Below are 13831 nucleotides of genomic sequence, written 5' to 3'. Positions count from 1 at the left end.
AGCAACCACAGAGCAGTGCAATGTGGCACGTTCCTTCTTCTCTTTCCAAAAAAATGTGTTAAATTTGTCTGAAAACTGCAGTTTAAGCCTTTGCTCTTTTTCTTTTTTTTTTTTTAAACAACAACAACATGAAGAAACTTAATGGAGCATGGTGTAAGGTGACAGGTATTATAGGATTACAAGGAATTCATTTTAATTTAAAAACTAATTTAAAAAAAAAACCATGTCAGCAAATGCTTGAGCAAGACTGCACAGTGACCCGGTGACAACGTACTGTCATAGACGTGACTGGACGTTTTGCAAGACTCTCGCTCAAAATCTTTACATAACATTGTGCTGCCTTCAGATGGAGCTCAGAGGCTTGTGATGACATCGAAGGTCACGTACAGTAAATTCTCAGGTTTCAAGTGGAAAGCTGTAAGATTTGGCTCCCCGGTCTAGGAGCCAACATAGGCCAATGATTGAGCCGTTAATAAGCAAGCAATGTATACACCAGTCAGCCACAACATTATGACCACCGACAGGAGTGAGTAAATAACTTTTGACTATCTTGTGACAATTCAGTGTTCTGCTGAGAAACTTTTGAACCTGGCATTTGTGTGGATGTTACTGTACCACACACCAAGACCAGACCAGGTGCCCCCACCCCATAGCAATGACACTCCTTGATGGCAGCAGGGTATCTGTGATATGCACTGGATATCCACAGAGGCCCATCTCAACCAACCCAGAGGACCCCAAAACCCCCACTAACGACATTCTGTTGCCACACAACGCAGGACACCCTGAGAAGGGCCATGTCCATTCTTTGATGAGTCACAACCATTTTGGAGGAACAAGGGAGACCTACACAATAATAGGAAGGTGATCATAATGTTGTGCCTGATTAGTGTACATCAAAAAAAAAAAAAAAAGAAGATGAGGAGACCCAGAATATCAACACATATTAACACATATTACATAATTACAAAGTCAGACTTAGTCAGCTAAATAGGACAATATTAAGTATGTGACTATATCAAAGGAGTGTTTACGTGGGCTCTTCTTGTGAAACAACCTCATTAGTAGTGAGAGTAAGTTTGGTAAAACATCTTTCTAGGCCCCAACAGGGCTTGTAGTTCCAACCATGGCCACTAAGTCTGCCAGATGTCCTGACTGACCTGACAGAGGAGAATCATTATTCACCTGCGACCTCCATCATTTTTATGTTGGTGCCAGATTCATAATCATAAATCACTGGTGTCAACAAATCCGCTTCTGACATTTTTCTTTCAAGTTGACCAAAGGTGACCGGGATTTGTCAAAAGTCAGAGTTAAGTCAACTGTAAATCTTCCCATTTCTGGTAACTCAGTGAACCTTTGTCATTTCTTTGTCACTTATTTACAGATATGAAACAGGTATAGTGCAAAATCCAGGGAACTGTCGTCATTTTTTAAATCATCACATTTGTACACATAAAATTACAAACTACATACAAAACCTGACATGCAGCAGTGCATTCAGCCAATAAATAAAATAAATAAAGCTCTGTTTTGAATGATCCTCTCTAAATCTGTCGTTGGTTCACATATCCGCGAGAGAGGCCAGCTCATGAAGAAGTAGAGCAAACGATGGGCGATCGTCCGGTTTCTGGAAAAAGAAAACGGAAGAAATGCGCTTATATTTTTACAGTCCTAGTTTTGTGATTTAGCTTTTCTTCAACTTTCTTCTACTTCTGCTTCTAACTAAGTGCGTTTAATTCCCGTCCTCACCTCCTTCCAGCACCAGTCCATGAGCAGGTGGACCGAGTCCGGGGCTAGGCGTGGCTTCAGGAGCCTCAGGCCTGTCGACAGGGACTCCACCACCTCTGCATTGGAGCGGTTCTCGTAGGGAAGGCGGCCCTCGGAATACACCTCCCACATGAGCACACCTGGACAGAGAGAGAGCGAGAGAAAGAGAGAGAGAGGGGAGAGACAGGTTTTACAGAAAATACAAAACTGCGGTCAGTGGTGATTAGGGGAAACCACAGTTTCACAGACTCTGGTTAAAAGTTTGCATATCTGAGGTTGGTCAAGGTTAGCTGTTTTGCATACACTATGGAGAATTGCTAGCTTTATCTAAAGAAAGAGAGCGAACTGAATATATTTATCCACCTTTTACCTGTATAATCTGGTCCAGGACAATGGAACTTGATCAGAATATTAGTACAGAACAATAATACACAGCTAGTAGTTCTCCTCTTGAGCAAACAACTACTTTTGTCTTAGTTTAGATGGGTAGGTCATTTTACTGATGTTTAACTGGATTAAGACCGAGACTCATAGCAGGACACTTCATTATTCCGAACCAGTTTGAAGTCAAAAACTTGCTGCCTGTTTAATCTCCTATTTTGGAGACATTCCCAACAGTATTAGCTACTCAGAGCTTACTGTAAATCCGCTAGTTGGCACCCCACCATGAAAAAAGCTTCTGATATTTAGTCTTAATTAAAACCATATTAAATGATTAAAACAAAAAAGCTTAATAACTTTTTCTCACTTCCCTCCGTATAACAGAATCATTTGACACAGAATGAGTCCTGTAACTGAAACGGGAAAATGAAACCATCACAGTGTTGTATTGAGCTTAAGGTCTTCGAGAGAAGATAACACCATGCGCTATGAAACTGCAGACTTAATGGGATGATTCACACGCGACAGACGCGGAGACGGCCAGCCAGATAGCGAATGAGACAAATGTAGAAATCAGCTGAGAGCCGGAAGCATCGATAAACACACCGAAAGACCAGACGTCAGACTTGCTGCTGAACTTGCTGTAGTTGATGACCTCTGGGGCCGACCACTTGACAGGGAACTTGGAGCCATGGGAGCTAGTGTACTGATCATCAAGAACAAGTCTAAAGTGGACACAAGAAAAGAAAACCAAATAAAGATAATGAATTCACACGGAAATTTAGCAGCAGATGTTCAGAACTGGTGATAAAGACATACCTGGTCATGCCAAAATCCGAAACCTTCACCTCGTTGTTCTTTGAGACAAGGCAGTTCCTGGCAGCCTGTACGAGAGCAGAAGAAGGATGAGCCCTTCTGACAGAGAGCCACCAGAGGGGCATCGTAAAAAAGCTCCTATCAGTCATTCTACCAGATCTCTGTGGATGTAGTTAGAGCTCTCCAGGTATGCCATCGCCTCGCTGACATCCAGACACATCCCCAGCAACGTGTCCTGGGACAAACGGCCCTTCTTGGCTCGCAGGTAGTCGGACAGGCAGCCGTTCTCCATGAACTCAAACACCAGACACATGGGAGCGCGGTTGATGCACACGCCGTAGAGCTGTACTAGCTTACAGTGAGACAGTTTCCTGTTAAAAAAACAAAACAAACATGTGAGGTAAGCCGCATTTCATTTCACGACGAACGGCTCAGATCTTCGCCACGGGATGTGCTTACATCATAACCTTTGCCTCCTCTTTGAATTCCTCCTCCGACATGCTGTCTTCTCTTGTCATCTTCACGGCCACCTTCTTATCCCTCCACTTCCCCTCCAGCACCAGGCCAAACTGGCCGCTGCCTAGCTCCTTACCCAGGATCAGCTCCTGGGGGTCCACTTCCCAGTGATCTGTTGAGCAATCAACAGGTGACAGCAAATCTTGTTATAATGTTCAGTTAAATACCCACCAAGGCAAGTTTCATTTTAGTTTAGCTCCGCACACAGCCCACTTTGATCTCGAGCGAGTAACCAGTAACATAACAGCACAATAACCTATAAGTTATGACACCTCCTGATTTTTCTGGTTTTCCAGATGCGTGCATAAGGAGAACGTTTAGATTTAATTAGTTTAGTGCTCTGTTAGCTCTCTGCTATCAGTTCTGTCCTGTCCACTACTAAATTTAGCAGTCATTTTTATTGAGAAACTGCAATCTTTTATGCAATTTTTGCACTTTGCTAAGTCAGGCAACGAGCCACATGAGACCATCTAGCGGACCGCTTTATAAATACGGCAAATGTAAAAGTCAAATTTATCAAATTTCAAAAAGAAAATAGGAAATCTGAAAAGAATCAACTGGAATGCTGAACACGGAGCCCCGTTCAGCCAAAACCAGCAGAGGTCAGCAAAAACAAGATTTTCAGCATCACATGTGTCAGATCCAGTTCGTCCAGTTCATTCTTTCACCTTCTGCGGTATCGACAGTTTCTTGTGAACTTCCTCCATCTTGAGAGACAGGGTGCCTAAGGCGTGTTATCAGACCTGCCAAGTTAAAAAAAAAAAAAAACACACACACCATAAGCAGAGTGTAACACATATTAGACCACATGTAACACATAGCAGAGGAAGATGTTGTCTTCAAACTTTCACATTTGTGAATCATGAGCTATTTTGTTATATGAATTTCTTCTTCTTCTCTCTGCTTTGATTCTGTTGCTTACCTGCAGCATTGTGTTGGTGGTAATGAATGAGCTCAGGAATTGTGCTGAACAGGTACTTCTCTGCCAAGTAAAATGCCGTCTGGCCGGTTTCTGACTGTCTGATTTGGTAATGCTTCACTCTTGGATTCTTCTCCCCATTTGAACTGAACACAACAAAAATTAGGCGTCATACAACAAATCACATATTAAGTGAGGGTTTGCCTGCCCGCAAAATGTGCACAGTTAGAAAAAAAAAAACATGAGCGCACACCTGACAACTTCTGAATTGTAATCTCACACTTTCCCCGTCTCACCTGCTTATGAAACAGAACTATTCTGTCAAGAGTGGTGTGAAAAAGTGTTGGGGCCCTTCCTGATTTCTTTTTTTTTGCATGTTTGTCACTCCTAAATGTTTCAGATCATCAAATAAATTTAAATATTAGTCAGAGATAACACAATTAAACACAAAAATCAATTTTTTAAATGAAGTTTTTAATTATTAAGGGGCAAATATCTAAACCTACAACGGCCGTGTGTGAAAAAGCGATCGTCGCCTTAACTTAATAACTGGCTGGGTCGCCCTTAGCGACAACAACTGCAATCAAGCTTTTGCAATAACTTGCAATTAGTCTTTTACTGCGCTGTGGAGGAGTTTTGTTCCAACCGATCTTTGCAGAATTGTTGTGATTCACCACATTGGAGGATTTTCCATCATTAGAATCACAATCACAATTACTTTATTGACCTTTATCAACCACCTTTTTAAGGTTATGCCACAGCATCTCAATAAAATTCAGGTCAGGACTTTTTCACACCACTTCACTTAATTAATACACTTGGAAAGATTAGAACAATATGAACTAAGGGGGCAAAATTACCCTGGTGCTTTGCTGAACACCGACACCGTGTAGACTCCTGGCTGTCTCGAATCCCGGACCATGAACGCACCTTCTTTTCCCTAAAAACAGAGAGTTGAAATTATATAACATCACCACCCTCAGAAATAAAAACACATTTCATCTTGCGTTAGGTGTTTCTTTAATCTGCAGCTAATATCGGCGCGGACCCGGCAGACATTTTGAGCAGCAGGTGGGGATGGATAGCTGCTCTCCCTCCTGCTTGCAAAACTTAGCAAAGCACTTTGCAGCAGGAAATTCAGCATTGGAGGAAACTATGTGGTCGTGTAAAATTTTTCGCGTCCCATGTCATGTCAGATTCTCTTGGTGCAGGTGCACTGATGTTGCAAGTGCACGCAGTAGGTGGTACAGTCACAGCAAGAGTGCGCTGCATTACGGAGGGGGAACAGCTTTCTTATTACCATCAGAATTATTAAGTGGAACAGTTTGAAAAAACAACCTGAAGATAAAATCATTTGTGTATTTTTTTTTTTTTTTTTTTTTTTTTTACCTCTTTCATTAACAAAATTTCTGCATCCTGCCTGGTTATGTTTTTGTTGTACCATCTGTGGGAAGACAATTCAACAACAAATTAGTGGAAATTCATGCGTCAAAAAATGGAAGCGATAAAGCTTTAAAAAGATTTAAAAAGAGAAATGAAATCAGACTCACTCAAATCTCTCAAAGTTGCTGCCAAATTTTTCAGCTACGTACGTACTGGGCACAAAACCCGTGTTCCTGATCAGGGGCCAGAAGAAAAACATTAACGGACCATTTTTTGCCACGATTCACTTCAAACGTTTCACCAAGCCATCTTTCTGGGCCTCACCCTCTGTCATCTTTTACGGCCCACCAGTCGGCGTTGCAGTTGTTGATCAGGATATACTCCTGATCTTTCTGGAGAGGCAGGTCGTTGTCTCCGAGAGGTGTGTAGTCTTGCAGAGCGACGACCATCTGGTATTCTGGGTCTTGCATTCCCATCTGCCGCAGATAAGAAAAACAAAAAAAAAAAAAACATAGTTTCAGCAAAAAAAAATTAAAAAAAATTTAAAAAAGATGTGCGCACACACATAGTTTTAGCAACATATTGGCAACGTACCGTACGTGACGAGAGTAAAGAACGCGCAACATTTTTTAAGCGAACAGAATTGATTCAGCTGTCTGACGAAATATGTGAGAATTGAACAATTCCCACTTCTTTATCACTTTTATTATTTATATTTTAAATAGTCCACTCTTTACTCTTGTAATTTTTCTGGCCCTATGTGTGCTGTAGCAAACTGCAATTTTCCAAATAAAGGTCTTCTAATTCTAATTGTATTTCTAATTCTAATTCTAATTCAAATTCAAATTCTAATTCTAATTCTAATTCTAAACACCTCACTCTTAAGATTATATTACATGGAATCGTTATAATTTGCCATGAATAAAAACTTGGGCGCAGTAGAGGCCTTCCATTACACCACGTCAGAACTACAAGATAACAAACCAAGCAGCAAACACACAAATTCCCCTGTGCCAAACCACAGAGCCCAGTGGTTAAAAGCCAAAGTGTAAGTGCAAATTCTACATATGAAAGAAATCAAGAGAAGCTTTCTTGTAATTCACTTTTCAAATGCAAACTATTTTGTCCCTGCCCTCTAATTTGAACAGCTGTTGTTGACCTGACCCGATCACATTTCCCATGTTATTTCAGTGTATACTGTATAATTTTATACCTTTGGATCTGGAAGTTGGGGAAGAGGCTTCTTAGAACCTGTGGGAAAATCAGAAATGTCAGGTTGTGTCCAGGGTATGATTTCCAACAAGCCGCACTGTAACAACATATTGACATAACGACAAGCGTTTGACTATTAGCGACGGACTCGCAAACACAAACTGAAGATGAAACTGTACACGTGAGGAGAGGGGTTAAATAAATAATACGAACCACAGCCCACGGGGTCATACACTTGACAACCTGTGGCCAGTTTCTCTGCTTGCTGGCAGCATCTCCATTTTCCGTCCATCCAGAAGTTGGGATGGTACTTTGCGACCAAACTGTTGCCCTTCGTCTCTGCGTCAGGCGAGGCAAAAGAAACGAGACGCAGTGAACACATACAATCAAGCAATTATTCCTCTTGTTGCAGCAGTGTTCGCAGGCCTTCGCTCACCTTCTTTGAGGGCCCTGACCCATCTTTGACGGCAATCGTTGTCTGGGGCAAATATGTACAGGTAATGGGTGTCATGAAAAACCTGCAGGAAAAAAAAAAAACAATGTGATATTTCAATTTATTTTGTTGTAAATACACTTAAAATGTATAAATTTGCATTGTGAGCCTTGCCTGAAAGGGGTATTTATAGGTGCATGGGATAGGGACATCAGTACACACGATCTCCACACACTTAATTCTGGACAGTTGTATGCAGCCTTTCTCTAGGGGCTTTTTCTGAAAGATTTATGTTTTTAAGCACCGTGTCATACATTTGATTTTAATCACAGCGGTCAACATTTCCAGACCAAGCCCATAGTACAATTTTAACCGAAAAGCAAAGCACGAAGCTACTCACCCCGGGGCGGCGTTCAGAATACTTGAGGTCTTGCGTGTCCAGTATAAACATTCTCTCCTTGTAATTACACGGCGAAGTCCTTTTCTTTTGTTGAGATTTTTTGATCAGAGTCCCCTTCATGATCACCCTGGGGAACATGTTGAGAGCTATTCTGCACGGCACAAGTGACAAACGCTGGCTGGGTTTGTCATACGTACAGAGAGAGCACCTAAGTGACAGTGAAAAAAAAAAAAAGAGAGCGAGAGAGAGAGAGAGAGAGAGAGAAAATCGTGGATGATTATTTGATAGTTGCTTCCGGCATGAAGTTGTTGCACACAGTAAACCACATCCTTACGGCGACGCGGGTTAAGCAAGCAAACACACACCGCTCTGAACCCACACAGACACACACACGCACACACTGCACATGCGCTCACATACTTTCACTTGGTGTGTTGCAATAAGCCAGTATGTGGAGTGTGTAGGGGGAGGATTTTTCAGATCTTAGCGTTTTTGAAAGTTTTACACCGACAATGTGAGCAATAAAGGTGACGACTGCGTCTGGGCGATGACACAAAGTTTTGGGATCAGTGTAGAAAATGAAAAGCGGTGTTAATGTCATAAAATGTTACAAATAAAATACCTAGGATCATTTTGCCACCAAAACAAGATCTCGAAACAAGTTTGAACTTTGACTTTCAGTTTATTCCACATGGTCATTTTTTTTCTCTGCTTCCGTAACTTATAGTCATTTTATGTCTACCATACATTGATCCCATATAAGAACAGAGAAATATTATTTGTGCATTTTTTAATTTATTTTTTTGGTCTACAGTGGTGAGTAACAATGTCAATTAAAACATATAGCCTCTAAATAAACAATAAACCCGTATTTAGATAGATAGATATGTGTAAAAACAAAATGACCACGGTCCAGGTGTTTCCTCACAAGGAGGTGTTGTAAAACAAAATAAAAATAAAACATACACTAACCACTGAAACTTCTAGAACCTTCCCAGAAATAATGTATAGAGTGACAGAGTTGAATTCTAGTTCAATTTACACTCACCTCAGCTGGGAGAATAAACAGATGCTCTAGCACCACCATCAGGAAAAAGTGTTGAAGTCTGAATTACAGTATAGTGACGAGACTGAACTACACTCAGAGATTTTTTTTAATCATTTCAAAGCCTTGTTGGTCAAGAGAAAACACAGATAATGTTAAAATTTGAGTAAAAGAAGGAAAACAGTATTGTTAGAAACTATTTCTTTAATATGTCTTCCTGTTATTATTTCTAAATGGTGCAAAAACTCAAAATCCATTGCTTGTTGTTTCATTTTTTTTCTTTGACAAAATTTAAAAATATACTCCCAAGATAGTTATAAGAGAAAATGAACATATAATGAAGGGAAGAGACTGTGGTCTGATGTGAATATTATCGGGGAAGTAAATGTATTGTGTTGCCCCTAAGGTTGGAATAATTACTTTTTCTTACCTGTATTTTCCAAAATCAAATACATTACCTAAGCCGAAGTCTCTTAATAGATAGATAGATAGATAGATAGATAGATAGATAGATAGATAGATAGATAGATAGATAGATAGATAGATAGATAGATAGATAGATAGATAGATAGATAGATAGATCTGTAGTTTTTTGTTACTTTTCACTTTCCTCTGGAATTCTTTATAACAGACTATTACGCTCATATTTATATTACAGTTAAACTGCACTTACTGTCTGTTTTTTTTAACATCCTGGAAATGAACAAATACTCCTCAGTGTAAATACCACTGTTCTTACTTATCTTCCTGATATTTACACAAAACCTTTGTCCTATATACCCGACTGTTGTTCTTTTTTTTTTTTTTTTAAACAAAACAACAACAACAACCAACTCTTTTCTTCCATCTTATAGCTATATGCTATTTAAGTCAAATCCCTTTCATGGTGTGTTCATATATGGCCGAGTTAAACAGATTTTGATTCGAATTTTTAGTTGTGACAAGTAATGGGATTAATGTTTAATGTTTTAAAGTAGGTCATGCGTCAGTATTCATTTTGAACTTTTACTTTTCGTGTGGGACAAAACAAAAAAACAAAAAACAAAACACAAACAAACAAACAAAAAAACTTCACATTCTAAACTCAAGCTTTTAATTGACCCATTTTTTGTCAAACACGTCCAGAACCCTGTCGGTGAGTTATCGCCTACAAATACAGTCTGGTGGGGGAAGAAAGAAGAGAAGGCAGAAGAGAGGGCATGAGTGAGGGTAGTAAAGGTTATACCAGGGGATCCTGAAGAAAAAAAAGTTCATGCTAAAACAAAGCAGAACAGAATTGTGAACAACAATTTTATATGTATATTTATTCCAATTTGTTTATTCTATGATACTTTTTTATAACTGAGCTTTTCCACTCAGTTTTATGTCTTTCCAGCCTGCTCTCTGTGCCCTTAATTGCCCCCCTGTCCGCAAATAAAGTTTTCTGAATCTGAATCATTGACTGCATCTGAATCTACTCGCTTGTCCAAAATTACGGCCAATCAGTATTTAGTTTATCGTCAACTATGGTCCAATCAGCCTTTAGATTATTCGTCAGTTAAGGTCCAATCAGCGCGTCCATAGCGTGTCACGAGGACATTTCAACCAATAGCATTTCTGACTGAAGCGACCGTCGGAGTGAACGCAAGGAGCTAAGCTAGTCATGAGCTAATTGTCCGATACAGACTTTGGTAACAATTTCACATTTAAAACCCTGCATTCAGCCACTAAAGGATCAACTAAAAGGTGCGCGGAATTACTATTACTACTTGTTCATCGTCCTGTTTTGTTATTAACCTCGATTTTGTTCTTCTGACGGAACTATTTACCGGTTGTTAGCAACGTTAGCTGCGTTTTAAAACGCCGCGGTTCCGCTCATGTCTACTTCTGTTTATAGAGTCAAACATAATCGGTAACGCAAATAATTGTTTTACGTAAGAAATAATGTTTGCTTGCAGAAGTATTCATAGGCAGGCAATCGTTAACATAACTAGTAAGACTTGATTGGTAGGTTCGATGTAAACTGTACTTGCTGGCTATGTATTTTTTTTATTGTAATGTTGCATTTTATTTATTTTTCCGCACTATTGTTATGGCAGATAATCATTTTAATATTTAAGGAATGATGTATATTTATTCCATTTTGATGGCATTAATTTTTTCCACATTATTATATTGAGTGACAGTATTTCGTTTTTATAATCATATATACTTGCGTCTTTCAGGTCTACATCATGGGTGAACCACAGCAGGTCAGCGCGCTGCCTCCTCCACCTATGCAGTACATCAAGGAGTATACCGATGAAAACATCCGCAAGGGTCTGGCACCTAAGCCGCCGCCACCCATCAGAGACAATTATATGATGTTTGGTAACCAATTCCAGTGTGACGACCTCATCATCCGGCCTCTGGAGAGCCAAGGCATCGAGAGGCTCCACCCTATGCAGTTTGACCACAAGCGGGAGCTCAAGAAACTCAACATGTCCATTCTCGTGAACTTTCTGGACCTGCTGGACATCCTCATCAAGAGCCCTGGCAGTATCAAGCGTGAGGAGAAGCTGGAAGATATAAAGCTCCTGTTTGTTCACATGCACCACCTGATAAATGAGTACAGGCCGCACCAAGCCAGGGAGACACTGAGGGTGATGATGGAGGTGCAGAAGAGGCAAAGGCTAGAGACGGCAGAGAGGTTCCAGAAACATCTAGAGAGGGTGGTGGAGATGATCCAGGGGTGCCTCGCCTCCCTGCCCGATGACTTACCACAGATGGAAGGTCCGGATGGTGTTTGTGAAGGGACAAAGAGCGCATCTGCAGCAGCTAGTGTGGGTTGCTCCTCTGGACAGGCGCCCAGACTGAAAGCTGAACCTATGGATGTAGAGGAAGCAGGTGCCAGCTGCATGGCAGCAGGTCACCAGGACAAGAGCATCCCTACTTCGAGGAGAGACAAAGTATGGGACAAAGATGCTGCCATGTGCAGTATTATTGATGAAATAGCATAGGTTTTATGCAGATTGTTGTTGTTTTTTTTTTTGTCTTTGTTTTTGTATGCTGTACTTAGTGTAAATATGAAAGTTTTGTGTTTTCGCCGGGCATTTAAACGTTACCACATGGATCGCATCAGTTTTTGTAAAGACACTCGCACAACTGAAATATTACACAGATCTATCAGCGTGTCAGCTTTTCAGTTTTTGTAACAAAACCAATAAAAAGAGTTTGATGCTGTCACAACAACCCAGGTGTATTTAAATCATCAAATGAAATAGAAATCCGTGTAGACAGTGTCATTCTTTTATGTCTGAACAGCATTAAAAATAAACTTCACTGTGACTTCTGGTTTAATGATACAATCTAGTGACAACGGTTGTGCAAATGTCAGCGCATACAGAACACACTGTCGATGTTCAACCACTTCTGTTGCCCACAAACCCTTTTACTTCGGGGTTTCCTGAATGCACATTAGCCAAAGCTGTGTATTCAGCTTCTGCCAATGCACATGTTTAATTATGGGGACTTCAACGCATTCATCACAGACAGAGCTGAATCATTAGGAGGAGAGACTGAGGAGCGAAACACAAGGAATGCTCCTGTCAGCATTACATGCACTTAGGTACATGTATGTTAATTCTGTAAATATTTGACAGTGTGAGGGCCAAGTCTAGTTGTAATGCAGAGAAATACTTTCCAAGTTTTTCATTCAAGAATATGACAAAAACTCAAGTTTCAGGGAGGAATATTCACAATATATTTCACCATAAGTGGAGTGGTGCCACTGACTACATTTAAAGTGTATTCTTCACAGAATAGAGAGATCACAGAGAGATCTTCAAAACGTTGCTGTGGCCCTCTGAGGCAGGCGGCTACACTACAGTCAACCAAAGACTTGTGACAACCTCCTGCGTTATTTTAGACCCCATATACACAGAAACATAATCTATTTTTTACTAAAAAATGTCACTACTTTTCTGAGGATCAGATGTTTCTAAATCAGAATCGATGATATATATATATACGCTACCAGTCAAAAGTTTGGACACACCTTCTCATTTAATGTTTTTCTTTATTTCCATGACTACTTACATTGTAGATTATCACCAAAGCCATCAAAACTACAAATGAAAACATTTGGAATTATGTTGTGAACAAAAAAGTTTGAAATAATTCAAAAACATGTTTTATATTTTAGGTTCAAAATAGCCACCCTTTGGCATTCTTTCAATGAGATTCATCAAGTATTCACCTGAAATAGTTTTCCAGCAGTCTTGAAGGAGTTCCCAGAAATGCTGAGCACTTGTTGGCCCTTTTGCCTTCACTCTACACTCATCCCAAACCATCTCAATTGGGTTTAAGTCAGGTGACTGTGGAGGCCAGTGATTGTACAGCAATGACACTCTCCTTCCTCGTCAAATAGCCCTTACACAGCCTGGAGGTGTGTTTTGAGTCATTGTCCTGTTGAAAAATAAATGATAGTCCAACTAAACACAAACCAGGTGGGCTGGGATGTCACTGCAGGATGCTGTGGGGGCCATGCTGGTTCAGTGTGCTTTCAGTTTTAAATAAATACCCAACAGTGTCACCAGCAAAGCGCCCTCACCGACCACAACTTCTCCTCCAGGCTTCACAGTGAGAACCATGCATATAGAGAATAGCTGTTCACACCTTTTCTGTTTCGCATAAAGACCCAGAGGGTGAAACTAAAAAATCAAAAATTTGGACTCATCAGACAAAAGCAGACAAAAAGTCTAATGTAATTTCCTCGTGTTTCTGTGTGGCATTTCTCTGGGCTCGTTAACGTGCGATTTCTGAGGCTGGTGACTCCGACGAACTTACTTTCAGCAGCAGAGCTGACTCTCGGTCTTCCTTTCCTGGGCCGGTCCTCATGTGAGCCACTTTTGTCGTAACGCTTGGCAGTTTTTGCGACTGCAATGGGGGACACATTCAAAGTTTGTGTAATTTTCCGGACTGACTGACATTCAGTCC

The 13831-nt window shown here is 40.5% G+C and overlaps 2 protein-coding genes across 2 annotated transcripts; one reads left to right on the top strand and one right to left on the bottom strand.

Annotated features, from left to right (window-relative positions):
• Nucleotides 1-1411: 1411 nt before the first annotated feature.
• Nucleotides 1412-8231, bottom strand: itk (IL2 inducible T cell kinase). The gene is made up of 17 exons (XM_047584379.1): nucleotides 7831-8231; nucleotides 7605-7709; nucleotides 7434-7515; nucleotides 7211-7336; nucleotides 6999-7036; nucleotides 6110-6261; nucleotides 5953-6018; nucleotides 5792-5846; nucleotides 5263-5342; nucleotides 4406-4548; nucleotides 4152-4226; nucleotides 3427-3595; nucleotides 3122-3338; nucleotides 2971-3035; nucleotides 2758-2876; nucleotides 1753-1910; nucleotides 1412-1630 (listed from the first exon to the last, which is right to left on the bottom strand). The coding sequence occupies exons 1-17, from the start codon at nucleotides 7966-7968 to the stop codon at nucleotides 1565-1567; spliced, it is 1854 nt and encodes a 617-aa protein (XP_047440335.1). The 5' UTR covers nucleotides 7969-8231; the 3' UTR covers nucleotides 1412-1564.
• Nucleotides 8232-10445: 2214 nt separating this feature from the next.
• Nucleotides 10446-12181, top strand: med7 (mediator complex subunit 7). Its single transcript, XM_047585020.1, has 2 exons — nucleotides 10446-10600; nucleotides 11080-12181. The coding sequence occupies exon 2, from the start codon at nucleotides 11089-11091 to the stop codon at nucleotides 11851-11853; it is 765 nt and encodes a 254-aa protein (XP_047440976.1). The 5' UTR covers nucleotides 10446-10600; nucleotides 11080-11088; the 3' UTR covers nucleotides 11854-12181.
• Nucleotides 12182-13831: the final 1650 nt, after the last annotated feature.

Source organism: Mugil cephalus, chromosome 5 (genome assembly GCF_022458985.1).
Source record: "Mugil cephalus isolate CIBA_MC_2020 chromosome 5, CIBA_Mcephalus_1.1, whole genome shotgun sequence".
Lineage (NCBI taxonomy): Eukaryota > Metazoa > Chordata > Actinopteri > Mugiliformes > Mugilidae > Mugil > Mugil cephalus.
This window is presented reverse-complemented; position numbering and strand designations above follow the sequence as displayed.

Excerpts from the sequence above, each read along its gene's own strand:
- itk (XM_047584379.1), bottom strand. The coding sequence starts at position 7,968 with ATGTTCCCCAGGGTGATCATGAAGGGGACTCTGATCAAAAAATCTCAA. Across the intron at positions 7,710-7,830 it reads ATTCTGAACGCCGCCCCGGG|AAAAAGCCCCTAGAGAAAGG; the intron begins GTGAGTAGCTTC and ends TAAATCTTTCAG. Across the intron at positions 5,847-5,952 it reads AGCAACTTTGAGAGATTTGA|ATGGTACAACAAAAACATAA; the intron begins GTGAGTCTGATT and ends GTCTTCCCACAG.
- med7 (XM_047585020.1), top strand. The coding sequence starts at position 11,089 with ATGGGTGAACCACAGCAGGTCAGCGCGCTGCCTCCTCCACCTATGCAG.